The sequence below is a fragment of the Varroa jacobsoni genome, unplaced genomic scaffold (genome assembly GCF_002532875.2).
Source record: "Varroa jacobsoni isolate VJ856 unplaced genomic scaffold, vjacob_1.0 contig00444, whole genome shotgun sequence".
In the NCBI taxonomy this organism is placed as follows: domain Eukaryota; kingdom Metazoa; phylum Arthropoda; class Arachnida; order Mesostigmata; family Varroidae; genus Varroa; species Varroa jacobsoni.
Genome location: NW_019214468.1, coordinates 112,989 through 125,361, shown reverse-complemented (window position 1 = coordinate 125,361; position 12,373 = coordinate 112,989). Strand labels below are relative to the sequence as shown.

At 38.0% G+C, this 12,373-nt stretch overlaps 2 protein-coding genes across 3 annotated transcripts; one reads left to right on the top strand and one right to left on the bottom strand.

Moving 5' to 3' along the window:
* Positions 1-1,774: 1,774 nt before the first annotated feature.
* On the bottom strand, positions 1,775-5,302 carry Rrp4 (exosome complex component Rrp4). Of its 2 annotated transcripts, XM_022851923.2 has the most exons (8): positions 4,968-5,301; positions 4,636-4,829; positions 4,221-4,325; positions 3,867-3,912; positions 3,441-3,602; positions 2,918-3,077; positions 2,657-2,792; positions 1,775-2,505 (listed from the first exon to the last, which is right to left on the bottom strand). In XM_022851923.2, the coding sequence occupies exons 2-8, from the start codon at positions 4,767-4,769 to the stop codon at positions 2,361-2,363; spliced, it is 888 nt and encodes a 295-aa protein (XP_022707658.1). In that variant the 5' UTR covers positions 4,770-4,829; positions 4,968-5,301; the 3' UTR covers positions 1,775-2,360. The 2 variants fall into 2 exon arrangements, with proteins under 2 accessions (XP_022707658.1, XP_022707659.1); XM_022851924.2 differs by having other exon boundaries at positions 4,636-5,302.
* A 585-nt stretch (positions 5,303-5,887) lies between these two features.
* On the top strand, positions 5,888-12,009 carry LOC111271238 (ataxin-10). Its single transcript, XM_022851916.2, has 7 exons — positions 5,888-6,455; positions 6,785-6,979; positions 7,918-8,079; positions 8,301-8,552; positions 9,017-9,328; positions 9,777-9,877; positions 10,086-12,009. Exons 1-7 carry the CDS (start codon positions 6,351-6,353, stop codon positions 10,285-10,287), a joined length of 1,329 nt encoding a protein of 442 aa, XP_022707651.1. The 5' UTR covers positions 5,888-6,350; the 3' UTR covers positions 10,288-12,009.
* The last annotated feature ends 364 nt before the right edge of the window (positions 12,010-12,373 follow it).

Sequence of the window (12,373 nt, the reverse complement as noted above, 5' to 3'; positions counted from 1 at the left end):
GTTCGGTTACTCGATGCCGATAAAAATCGAAACTGCTAACCGTATTTTAATTTTTTTTATGCCTAAGAAAACTTACCATTTCAGTACACATGCCCTCTATATAATTCTAATACTCATGTAGTTTCGTATGTTTAAAACCGCTTTTATCAGCTTATGTCTATCAAATTTTCCGTTCTCGGTTGTATTGCGGTCTACGACACTCCAGTATTACTGTTGCACGCGATTCAATCTCTCAACTGTTTTTATTTTTACTCTGTTAAAAACTATTCTGCGTTTGTTTGATTTATCGAGGTCAAGCCCCCTATCTTATTTATTGGACTACGAATTTAAGTCGATTCAGAATTCTTTGTCATCAGATTTTGTGCCCTGTTTTCATAATATGCGAACTGTGTGAATTGTAGAGGTGTTATTTTTGTGACATCGTTGATTAACAGAATCGCCTTCATGGTTCCGCTCTTCCTTAGTAAAGGTGTACGCCATTGTTTTTGTTTGTCATACGTTTTCCAATCCTAGACTTCGTGCCGTGCGCGGGGGTCTCATATGGTTTTGTTTATTTCACGTGTACATGTTCTCGTTTTCGCGATGAATAACAAAGCGCTTAGAGCTTACTATTAGTTCTTATCGGCTGGTCTTTGTTTGGCCAAGTTTCATCTCTTCGGGTAGAACTTTTTATTCTCTCTTAATAAGCGTTCTATCTCATAAGACTTATTACTAGGACAAACTCCTGTGTATGATATGAATTCTCTGTTATTACCGACCAGATTCAATTATTCCTTCATCTTTTTATAATCTACTTTCTTTCTCAACGATTCTTAGCAGTATGTTTCAAGCTTTTTACAGCATTGCTTCAACATAGTTTCTCCATGGCTTGTTCTTCGGTTGGACTTTTCAATATTGCTTTTGTGCATTTCTATTTTATCTATGATTTCATCGCGTATAATGTACTCCAGCATCTTTTTGGGAACTAACAGATACAGATTGTTGACCTCGCCTGTGTTATACTCCTTTCTTCATATATATACTGTACACGCACTGTATGTACGCTTTATTAGCCGATATATAATGTGCTAACAAAAATACGATGACGGTCCAGCCTATTAGAAAGTTATATACAAATGATAATATACAAAGTGAGAGCCCTTCGTGGTCTGATATAAAATTTTCTCCGAAAAACCACAAGCGAAAGAACACCATAATTTCATTTTATTAATAGAAGAAGTATAGATGGTCACACAAATCCGGTCACTGCCATTTTCCATAATGGTGATGTACCCTATCAATATAAAACAAATCCTATATATATTTGCTTTCTGTGTAGTTATCGGAACAGGTTATACTTTTGAGCTTTGCCTGATATTTAAATAGGTAAAGGATATCGTCAACTATTCGTAGAGTAGCCTACTAAATGAACGTGGCAGCACCCAAATAACAGGGAAGATGGTGGCCAAATGAACATCGGCTCTTGCTGTCACGCTGAGTGAACAAGGAAACGCTTGTATTCTTGTATATCTGTATGATTTATGTATGATATTTGATGAATTACATCATGTACGGAGTAAACATTGCATACGAATAAGCCGCACAATCAATAGAAGTAATTCTAAATCGAAAAATCATTAAAATAAACGAGGCGGTACCAAACGGGACGCGGGTATCGCGACATATGAGATAATTTTGTACTAATTTTGATGTTCCATTTTTTTGGTAAAGGTGAACTACGATCCCTGCACTATCCCAATAGAGTGTTGAGTGTGAATGATTCACAATGCTGAGATGAGATCACAGTAATCCTTGTTTTATTTCATATACTGTTTCAGGTAAAGCTCTTATTATACATGCAATTGCGCAAGGGGTACTTATTAATTCAAGAGTATATGCCTTACGCAAACGTTTGTTTTCTTCTACGACTAGTAAAACTGTTACTCCTTGCTTGATAATTCTTTTTCTGTGAGCATATTCATGTTGCATCGGGTCTTGGAATCGAACATTATGAATTTATAGGTGATTTGTCAGATACGTTCATATGATCAGATTCCATTTATAAAACGTATGCAATATTAAGATATCCCAGTTCAATGAAAGTTTCAACCTCTTTACATAAGATGTCGCTCATACGTACAAGCAAAAGACTTGCTTATCATTCCAAGTATTGTTCTGCGATAAATATTTCGCGCGCCGAAGTTATATCGATATTGAATAAATATTTTTAATTATATGAATATAATTGTTACAGTAAATTCACGTAAGGATTATTCTAAGTAGGCTTCTGAATAACCTTTCATCGATGATGAACTACCTAATGAGTCATTTTCAACTTTCAGTTCTCTACACTCTCTCTATATGTGACAGCGCATACATTGTTAGGATATTTCCATCTGAATTTTATGTCGGGTGAGCTGGGCAACTTCCAGTTGCACTTCAGGTTTCAAAAGCTGTGCTATCGAGTATTCGCGTGAGATGTCGTACGCATGAACAATCGATGTATCGTACAGCATGATATTGTGTCTGAAAATTACAAAAAAAAACATTGCAAAAAGCAATATCATAGTACATCACCGCAAAAGTTCCACTACAGCTAAAGCCGGCCGAATTTAATTCGTAATCATTTGTAAATCGTTATGATCCTGAAGTGTAATCAAAAAGAGTTGATACTTACATTGCTAAACAAAGAATAACATTCCGAGTTCGGCAGATTGCCTCTCGAAGAGGAAATGCTACCTGCTCGTGGTTCTGGGTGAACTTAGATGAGTCAACTTCCGTATCGGGGGTCACCCAAATAAAGCCATTAAGACCTAATTCAGTTGACAAAAACGTACAGAATTTCCTTTATTGTTGTTGCTTATTTATGTCCTCAAGAACAAATAACAATTTCACAAGTTTTAAAAAAGGGCAGTTACGATTTAGTATCTGCACTAACCGATAATAAGATGAACTCCGTTTGCCAAATTATGAAGATGAGTCTTGCATCGTTTGATTAATGACGGCGAGACCGTGACAAGAGCTCCTTGACCAAGTTTGCCATACTTTAGGTTTCGCGTATGAAGTGACACGGCGCCATCAACGCCCACGTTTTGAACCTGAAACAGAATTCTTCCGTAGCAGATGTAAACCATGATAGGCTAGTACCTACCTGTTATGAGGTTCTTCCTGTTGCCGCTAATAAATAACTATTTTATGATCTCTCTGACAAAAACCACAATCATGATCAATTTCCGATCATATTTACTTGATGTAGCTATATTTGAACTTACTACAAAAATGAAACGTATTACTGAAGAGTTATTGTTCCGAATGACTAGTGCCCGCAAAAAGTTACATCGCAATCAGAACAGAATCTCACTGCTTCTGTATTTTTCTTGCTTTTATTGCTGTGTCATAACTACATATATTTATACTTTTAAGCATTTTTTCGCGTGGTTTTCAATTTATTGAGCCGTTACCTCAGCAGACACAAGATCTCCATCGATGAAATATTGGCTCATCATCAATTCGTCTTCTATTGACTTTCTTCGAAGCTCTCCCCCGGGAAGGTTAACTGAGTGAAGATGTAATGCCGCGTGAAGACGGGCACCAACGTCAACCTTCCACAGTTTCTGACACACCTGCGGATAGGCAAGATTCGGAGGTCATTACTTCAGGATACGCTACACTGAATTGCGACTCAGATCGTGCAATTGTTAGCAGATCATACTAAAAGTGTATTACGCGCACGAGTTTCTGGTCACGCGACTGGTCAGTCAGAACTGTATGCGCTTTGAAAGAATATTATTTGTTTAAAATGACTGCATTATGAAAAACGGTGGAACAAGATAAAAAAAAGATGTTATTTTACGATTCAATCATGGTTGCATTAAATTGATATGCACCTGCACGATTCGTCCCACGACGACGTCGCCAACTTCCGGATTGTACCTGTTTTGCAAGTAATTAAGCGAGCGAAGTAAACGGTTGAATTCGCGTGATGCGGCCGAGACACATTTGTTTCAAATGAAAAAAGTCTCAACTCTCAATACAATCAAATAGATCTCAGAAACATGAACATACGTTTCTTGGGGACATAAAATTGAAACTTTAACTTAAACATAGGTGATAGGTAAAATGAAAACTAAATTCATAAAAATAATGGCAGGAACGTTTATTTTAGCAAGACATATCCAGCCAAAATTCGTAGACAGCACGACGAACAGAAACTTCTTGCTTGAACTTCAACATTCGCTTACCGTGTCTTCAACGGACGAACCGTAATTAGTTTATTTACTTTCTCGACCACGCCGGCAACAGCTGACAGAAGACCGCTTTCTTCTTCGAGATACGTTCCATGACCTCTGTGGATAACGGACAGATAGTGCTCAACATAAGTGAAGCAAAAACGCTTATTCCTTTTACTGGGCAAATGCTGTAACAGTATTTTTGATGCTAAAAATTAAGTACAAGAAACACCGTTTTTGTAACTTACAGGACTTACATTACAGTCCTAGGTAGCTACTGTAAGCTTTTAATTGCATAATCCTAGTTACCCATCAAAGAATAAACAGGAGTCTTATAATAAAATTCGAGACTTTAATGGTTTCGTTTCATTCAAATCAGAATTTTCAGCTGAGCATTCTGACGTCAAACACCGAGAGTGTTTCTCACCTCATGTAACCACCATCCGTAGTAATTGTTTCACCAGGTGACATGACGATCTTAGTCGCCTGCGGGCTTTCACGTAAATTCAGGTTGCTAGAGGGCCTCGACGAGAAAAGGCGCACGTCAATATCTAACGCCATCGTGATGAGTTTACGACACGAAAGTCTGTACGACTTAATAATTCTATTTGTTTCAACAACCTTTGTTTTGAACAACCATGACACAGAGACACAAAGGAGAAAATTACATTATCTTCCGATAATTTTCAGTTACACCGCCAGTTTTTACCTCGCTGCTACATAAGAGTGCGAAACAAAAATGCTCGTATTTATACTGACCAAGATTCAACCGATAAGCTTATAGCACAAATTGGTTTGTCGATGAAGAAAACACACGCCGGCCTCCTGGCTATCAACTTAACCACCCCTGCGGATTTTCTGAATTGCTACCAACAACGTTGACTCGATCCCAATTAACTGCCTTGAGGCTAACTGTCTTTTGTGCTGTTCTGCGTATGCGGAAGTCCAACCAAACTTTGAATGGTATGTGTAAATGTTTTCGAATCCCACTCTTAATTTCTTTTTCCCATATGGAAGCTGTAGAGGAAAAGTAAGGGAAAGATCCTCTCGATGTTTCCCATAGAGGCCTCTTTTAATCTGTTCTCCCAAATGGATTGAAAGTTAGAAAAAGATGTCAAACTTCTGCAACATAATCAGTAAAGCAGACCCGAAGACCCATACACCGTTGCTGAAAGGTCATTATTTGCCAGGCCGCAGCATAAATACATAAAAAAGAGTACTTTGTTGTGGCGTTAACGAGTATTATTTTCCGTTTAATCATATCTGCGTTGTCTCCTTCAGCTTCAGAGTAAACGCAGTTTGATCATTATTTATTTTTTTTGTTACTATGAGTGAGTACGGTAGGTGAATTTTGAAATGACATCTGAAAAAGTAGTACTATAAATACGATACTAACACGCCCTATTGTCCTATACAATTAATCGTAATAGCGATAACCAAAATACCCATATCTAGTTCAAGCCTGTCTACCAACAAATAATTGAAGGAGTACACATATTCGATGAATCTAATGCGTTTCTTTCAATATAGAGCGTACATAAATCCTCGCTGCTTGATGAATTGAGGATTGGTGTGGATCGTGTGTGTACTAAGTAAACAAATCTAGAATTGAACCAACGATCAATTGCATGTCGGCCGTAAGACCGAACCTTCTATGCGAGTTCCCGATATCCTCTTTGTGTTTTCTGATGTTTGCGGGCTCTGGACAACAACAACAAAACAGGTGTAAAATTAAGTGCGGGTGTGCCCTTTCTAGAATTACTTTTGTTAGAAAGGTTTTGATAGCGCTTTGCATTTTATTACGGCAAAGCTCATCGAAATCGTAGTCAGTAAAATTCGTGCATCTCGACCCGAGTCAGGTGTCCACTTCTATCGCAATAACTATCTTAAAAGTGTTGGAAAAGCGTTCGCCGGGGTTTCATTGTATCGGTGTACTGCTGGCGTACAAATTCCTGGCAAGTTGCAATTTTCTGACAAACGTTGTCTATAAGCTTGTTCTATGTGCATTAAGTTCGAGAGGTTGCTCTTTGTACGGTTATCGACCTTTCCTAGAGCTTATTTACGCTCGAAAGCCAAGAGACGTTGCGGAGAGTTTGAGGGTCTGTTCGCTCTCTGAAAAGCCACTCACCTTTAAGGTAAAGTATGTCACTGTTAATTGGGGTGGAGTTGCTCCTTAAAGATGAACTTCTTACCGAGACTGGCCGCTGCAATAAGCTCGCGCAACATCTAACTGAATTGACTAAGAAGGTTCGTGAAAAACGTGCACCAGATTGTTAAATAATGAATAAGTATTCACTGAATTGATAGAACAATCGTTAGTCTAAATTCAAGTGCGTTTAACATTTCTTACGTTATAATAGCGGATCCTGGTAACGTCAATGTTTATGAGCTAGCCAGCTGAACAACATGGACAGACAAAGCAGAATTGTAGTTCAGTATTCATAAACGTCATGGATTGATGACTAAAATTAAGCGCCTTAGTTCATTATTGCAACGGAATATTCTAGACGCATGTCTAGCTTAGAAGACACTTAGACCTACTGGATAATGTCCGTACGGGTCCATTGTATTTACAGGTTGTTTCTTCACAACAACGCATAGACTCAAACGGTTTTGATGTCGTTGTCCAGCTCGTCACTTATCTTGAAGAAAATCCAAATCGAAGCGTTTTGAACGAGTTGCTTGCTCTCCTGCGGAATCTAGCTGCCACTTCACGACGATCCCGCGCTACATTAATTAAGAGTCCACTTAATGAAGCTCTGATTCAAAAGGTGTGGTTAGGCACTGTGTTGCTGAAGCCTGTTATTTCTTTTCGGGGTGTAATTGGAAATAGAACAGGAACTTCATCTTAAAACGCTATTGAAAATATGAAAATGTAGTGGAAGTACAAAGACAGTACCGCAAACAGCGGCAGTCATAATTAATAGTCAACAGGGTGCACGGTTGGAAAAATTATCAGGGCCAAGGAAGCTACGGTAAAATTAAATAGCATAATTAGTAGGCATATAGGTCCTTGCTGGGCAACTGTCAAATCAGATGTTATGCAGGCGTACTATATGAATTTACCAAAAGTTAGTTTCGTGCAGAAAGTAAAATAAAGAATAAATTAGGCCTTTGTTCCTTTTGATATGATAATAACTGCTGTCAGTAATTTCGATTTGTAGCAAGAATATGTGTTATGGCGTAGTTAAGAGAACTTCGAAGCTAACAAATTTTTTTTTTAACAGGAAGGTGCACCTGCAGACCATTACCCTGACGTAGGTACACATCTTGATGAGAATAAATTTTTTGTGGATCAGTAGCCCACCGCTAGTAATGTATTGACCAGAGTGGTAATTCTGACAATTTGCGACGAAAAATCGTACATTTTTGGTAGCTTTTGATTTAATTACCAATTTTACGTAAATTGAAACTAAAGTATTAATTATTCCAATTGTGTATACATAGATTACACCTCGCATTTTCTCTCACAGAATTGTCTCTTGCAAGCCAATCGTGACTAAAATCTGTAGCAATAATGTTCTTAAGCAGCTTCGCCTTGAACTTGAAGCAACATGCCAACAAAGTTATAAAATCAACTTTGTTGGCATGTTGCTTCTAACTAGTCTATTAGAACAAGAAATTACAGCGGCGAACATATTACCTGAAACTCCAACGAATGCTGAAAATATTCTTTTCTGCTTTTCTGCTTCTTTATTTACCCTTACAGGTCGTAGTGGAAAATTTTGCTGGATCAGAGGCGTCGCTAATGTCATGCAGGAGATTGTTGCAATATCTCGGTAACTTAGTTGGTGATGTAGACGACAATCTAGTCATCTGGGAAGCTCTTCTGGCTCGTGAGAAGATCTTCAAGAAAATGTTGGGTTGTGATGTATGTTTACTTATTACTACTGTATATTATAATATCATTTATCACATATAGGGCCTTTTGATCGTAACGATTTCGTATCTGAGCCCGGATATGAGTGTACAAGTGCGCTAAATGCGATCTGAACCGGGTTCCTGTTACTTATAAGAATACTCGCTAATTGCAGATGCGAATATTCTAGCTGTTAATCTTATCTAATACTTTGGCCTATTTCTTTGATAAAGGACCAAAAAACATCATTGTACTCGGCCTTCACTCTAATTAACCTCGTTCGCGGAGAGAATCTTCCGCGTTTGCTGAATCTACCTGATCTGGTAGAGTTGCTGGAGCTCCTGATTTCAACGGTTCTGCGACACGAAAATGAATGGTCTTTATTAATTCTTGAGAACGTCATTACGTCGGACCGGTTTGCAGCCACTTTTGAGCCGTTATCTATGAGCTCGAAGCAGTTCCTGCTCGACCTTATGTGCGAAAAGGTGAAAATGTTCATTAGCGAGAAACCTTCTATAGCAACATGCCATACTGTTTTCTGTTCATCAGATAATTATTATTGTACTTTATATAGCGGAAGTGACAATTTTAATTAACTCAGTGGCACACTTTGTCTAAGCACTGCATTGTGGTGTTAAACGAATCGTCAGCGTTACGGAATCGTGTTTCGTTTAGTGGGCCTATACGGACAGCCACAAGAAGATAACGCTCGTAACCAAAAAAATGTCGCTGTTCATAGAGGCCGAAAAACCATTGAATAGTTTGACCATCTTTATTATTAATGTTATTCTAATTACTCGTGACCATTACGTTTCAAGCGTCAGTATATATAAATAATCAAGTTTACTAATTGTCTTATTGTTCAAGCTGAACCAGCAACGAGCCCTCCACATTCCTTCAACAGGCAGACCGGCCTTTAGCTGAAGTTTCTATTTCCACCCTATTTCAGGCGTCACATTCCGATTCAAGTGCCTTCCATGTGCCAAAAGAGTTTGTCAAGCTCTTCGTCCGACACGTCAAAACTCATCTGGATCGAATACGCATTGAGTGCGCATACAAAGATTTAGTTGGAGGCGTGTTGCTGCTCAAAATGATCACGATATTGGCTCATGTATCGCTCGATCATAAACATGCGCTTGGCCATGATATTGAGCTCCTAGTGATGTGCATTGAGTGCTTAAAGGCGCTGCACGCAGCTGGTAAGAAAGGCAAAGAAGGATGCGATACCAGAAGCGACTTTGACGCACTCGTTGGCAATAAGGTAAGTTAAGTACTCAAGTAAGCGATATTCTCAAATTTAACTGCGTGGAAAAATTTCAAAGGTGTATTCTATAGCTTTGTGTGTTGGCCCCATGAAGAAAGAGGAGAGCCTCGTAGTGATCTTTATTTTTATTATAACAATTTATATTTCATTAATAAATAATATTTTGTAATTATCATATTTTATTTTCATACGCATTTTTTTTCAGATCAGTTTAACGAAACTGACCACTCGCAGAGAAATTGTTTAGTTCCCACGATAATGCAAACGGAACGTATCTGCGTATTAAATTTAAGAGAGACATGAGGTGGCTTATGTTTACAACCGTAGACGAACATATGGTTCATTTCGTAATGGAAAAATATAGCTATCTAGAATGATCCTTAACTAAGGTAATATCTGATGTACGATTCTACACAGTTATGAAGAAATGTAACCTAACTTCCAGGCTGAGATCTATGAGCATCCTCTATTCAGTCTAAAGCGAGACCTCGTGAGACTAATTGGAAACATGAGCCACAAGAATAAACTTAACCAGGATACTGTCAGGTGAGTGAATCATTCGCACATGTTGATCTGGTCCTCATGACTCTTGAGGCACATGACGATTCGGACATATTAATGTATGCCACTTCAATCAAAGCTAGGTGACTAAACTAAATAAAGCTAAAATATTAAACAAAAAAATTAAAACGTAGACGACAAGACAGGTGAAACCGACTCAGGGATATTAGCCTATATCTTGTCGTCCTTACAGGGAGCTCCAAGGCCTAGAACTTCTCTGTGACTTGTCACCCTTGGATGCACGAAATCCCGGCATAACGCAATGGGTCATACTGGCTCTGAGGAACCTCCTGGAAAATAACTCAGAAAATCAAAAAGTCATTGCCGCGCTAACACAAATAAGCGTACCAAAAGATTCACCTGTTCTCAAAGAACTTGGACTTCAATTTACGTAGATGAATACAGCGACAGCACTGGACCAATATTATTCCATTTCTATTAAAAGTAGCAAGTTCCTTAGTTTCCAATAGCTGTTTATACATCAATTCATTTTACTCATTATTCTTCTAGTTCAAGTTGACTGCAACTTGCTTAAAGTTGTTTTTATGGATTAAAATAAAGGCTATTTAAATACTCTAGTTTAAGCTAGATAAACACTGAAGTGTGAAAAACGGGTGGACCCATTTAATGCGTTGTTCATCTAATTTGGACGGCTCGTATTTTGTAGCTGCGGCATCGTGGATCGCTATGCTTAAACTAAGTTAAATTACTTTTTCTTTCGTGAGTTCATTTGTGACCTACTGCGCTTTTTTTCTCTTGCAAGAAAAACCTAAACTTTATCTAGAAAGAAAGGGATAAATGTATTAAGAGATGGCATCGTGTCAGCCCTTCACTTGCTAAAGCATTATTTCTCACACTACTTTCCGCACCAAATTTGCAAAAAATATCCAAGTAAAAATAAAAGACCACCGATCTCGCACTGTTCACGTATGTTCGCTTAATATTTTTTGTTCCATTTATTTGTTTCAGTGAAAATGTAGGAAAACAGTTTAAATTTCATTATTACTATTTCCGCCATTTTTCTATCATCGCTAACAGGATCGACGATCGCTGTTAATTAAGCTCAGCAACGGCGAATATTCATTATGTGAATAGGGGACCATTAGGGACATCTAGTTATTACTGATTCATATTCAGAGGCGTAGCACGTGCCTGATCAGAGCCGTAATCCTTGTGTAATGTTCTATAATAAAGTATATTCCGTACGTGTCGAGCCTGCCAGCATCTGAAAGCAAGGGCAAATAAAGGGAAGAATATATTCACATGCACCTATCATATCGGATTTTTGCTATTTGGATACAGGACGAATGCAATGCCAATATTCTGTTGTGTTGTGATGTTTAGTTCTGCATTTTAGATAATAGGTACAATAAGGACCATTTGTCGATGTATGGAATCACTTTATGACGATGAGACGGGGAACAAGCGGCAAAGACATCCTAGTATGCTACGCCGATTACATCGATACTCTAATGCTCTACCTAGTAGATTTATGGGAGGTAGTCAGCATAATCTTCTTTGTTTTCCAGCTGTTTCACTCATACAGTGGCATGCGCTTATATATATATAACTAAAATGGACGATAGAGAAGTCGGACAGTGCTGTGTAGTGATATGGTGAAACATCTATGGAATGATTAAATAATACGAAAACATTGTATTTATATAACATGGCCAAACAGAAGGTGACGTAAACGCAGAATAGAAGGATGCTTTATAACGGTAATTTTTAAAGATACTTTCAAGATGCGTTTTGCGATAGACAATCTTTCGCAACTCGTATGTAGACAACCATGTTCCGTATAGTGTAACTACCAAATCTTTCAAGGAAATATTGGAACGTGTCCAGTCTTCCTTCCGAAGCCAATGGGTTTGTGAAGAAATGGGACCTATATTTAGGTCGCTATCAGCTATTGAACGACTTTCAAAATATTTCGACTACGTAGAGAATACGGGATACTGTTGAATGGAATTTGTCGTCAGCGTTTGACCTATGCGTCGACAAAATTTAGGTACAGCGTTTACCGTTCAGTATTGCAGCTTTATTTTTTGAAAAGCACAGTATATTTTAGATCGATTATATCGAAAAATAAACAGTTTTTGTAATTCACAAACAAAGTTCATGTGTGTTGTTTGGATCGTTGTCAGTAGTCTAAAGGTTCAGCAGCAAGTAAACTTGGGCAATTTTTTCGTCGTATTTCGAAAAATACACATTGATTAATAGATGTCAATTATAAAAAATTATAATTGCCATGGGATCTGTGTGGGTAGATTTTGTTTCCATGCTTGGTCGTGTTTCACAATATACAGTTCTTACCACATTATTAAAGGTGATGGATAATGGGGGGCCACAATAATTCCGGTTCGCTCAGTCATGTGCTTCTTTGCAGATATCGCACAAGGTAAGCATTTTTTTTGAGCGGCAGGTCGACGTCAATGATGAAGCAATTTTTTGCAAATAAGAGTTTGGATACTGAAAAAA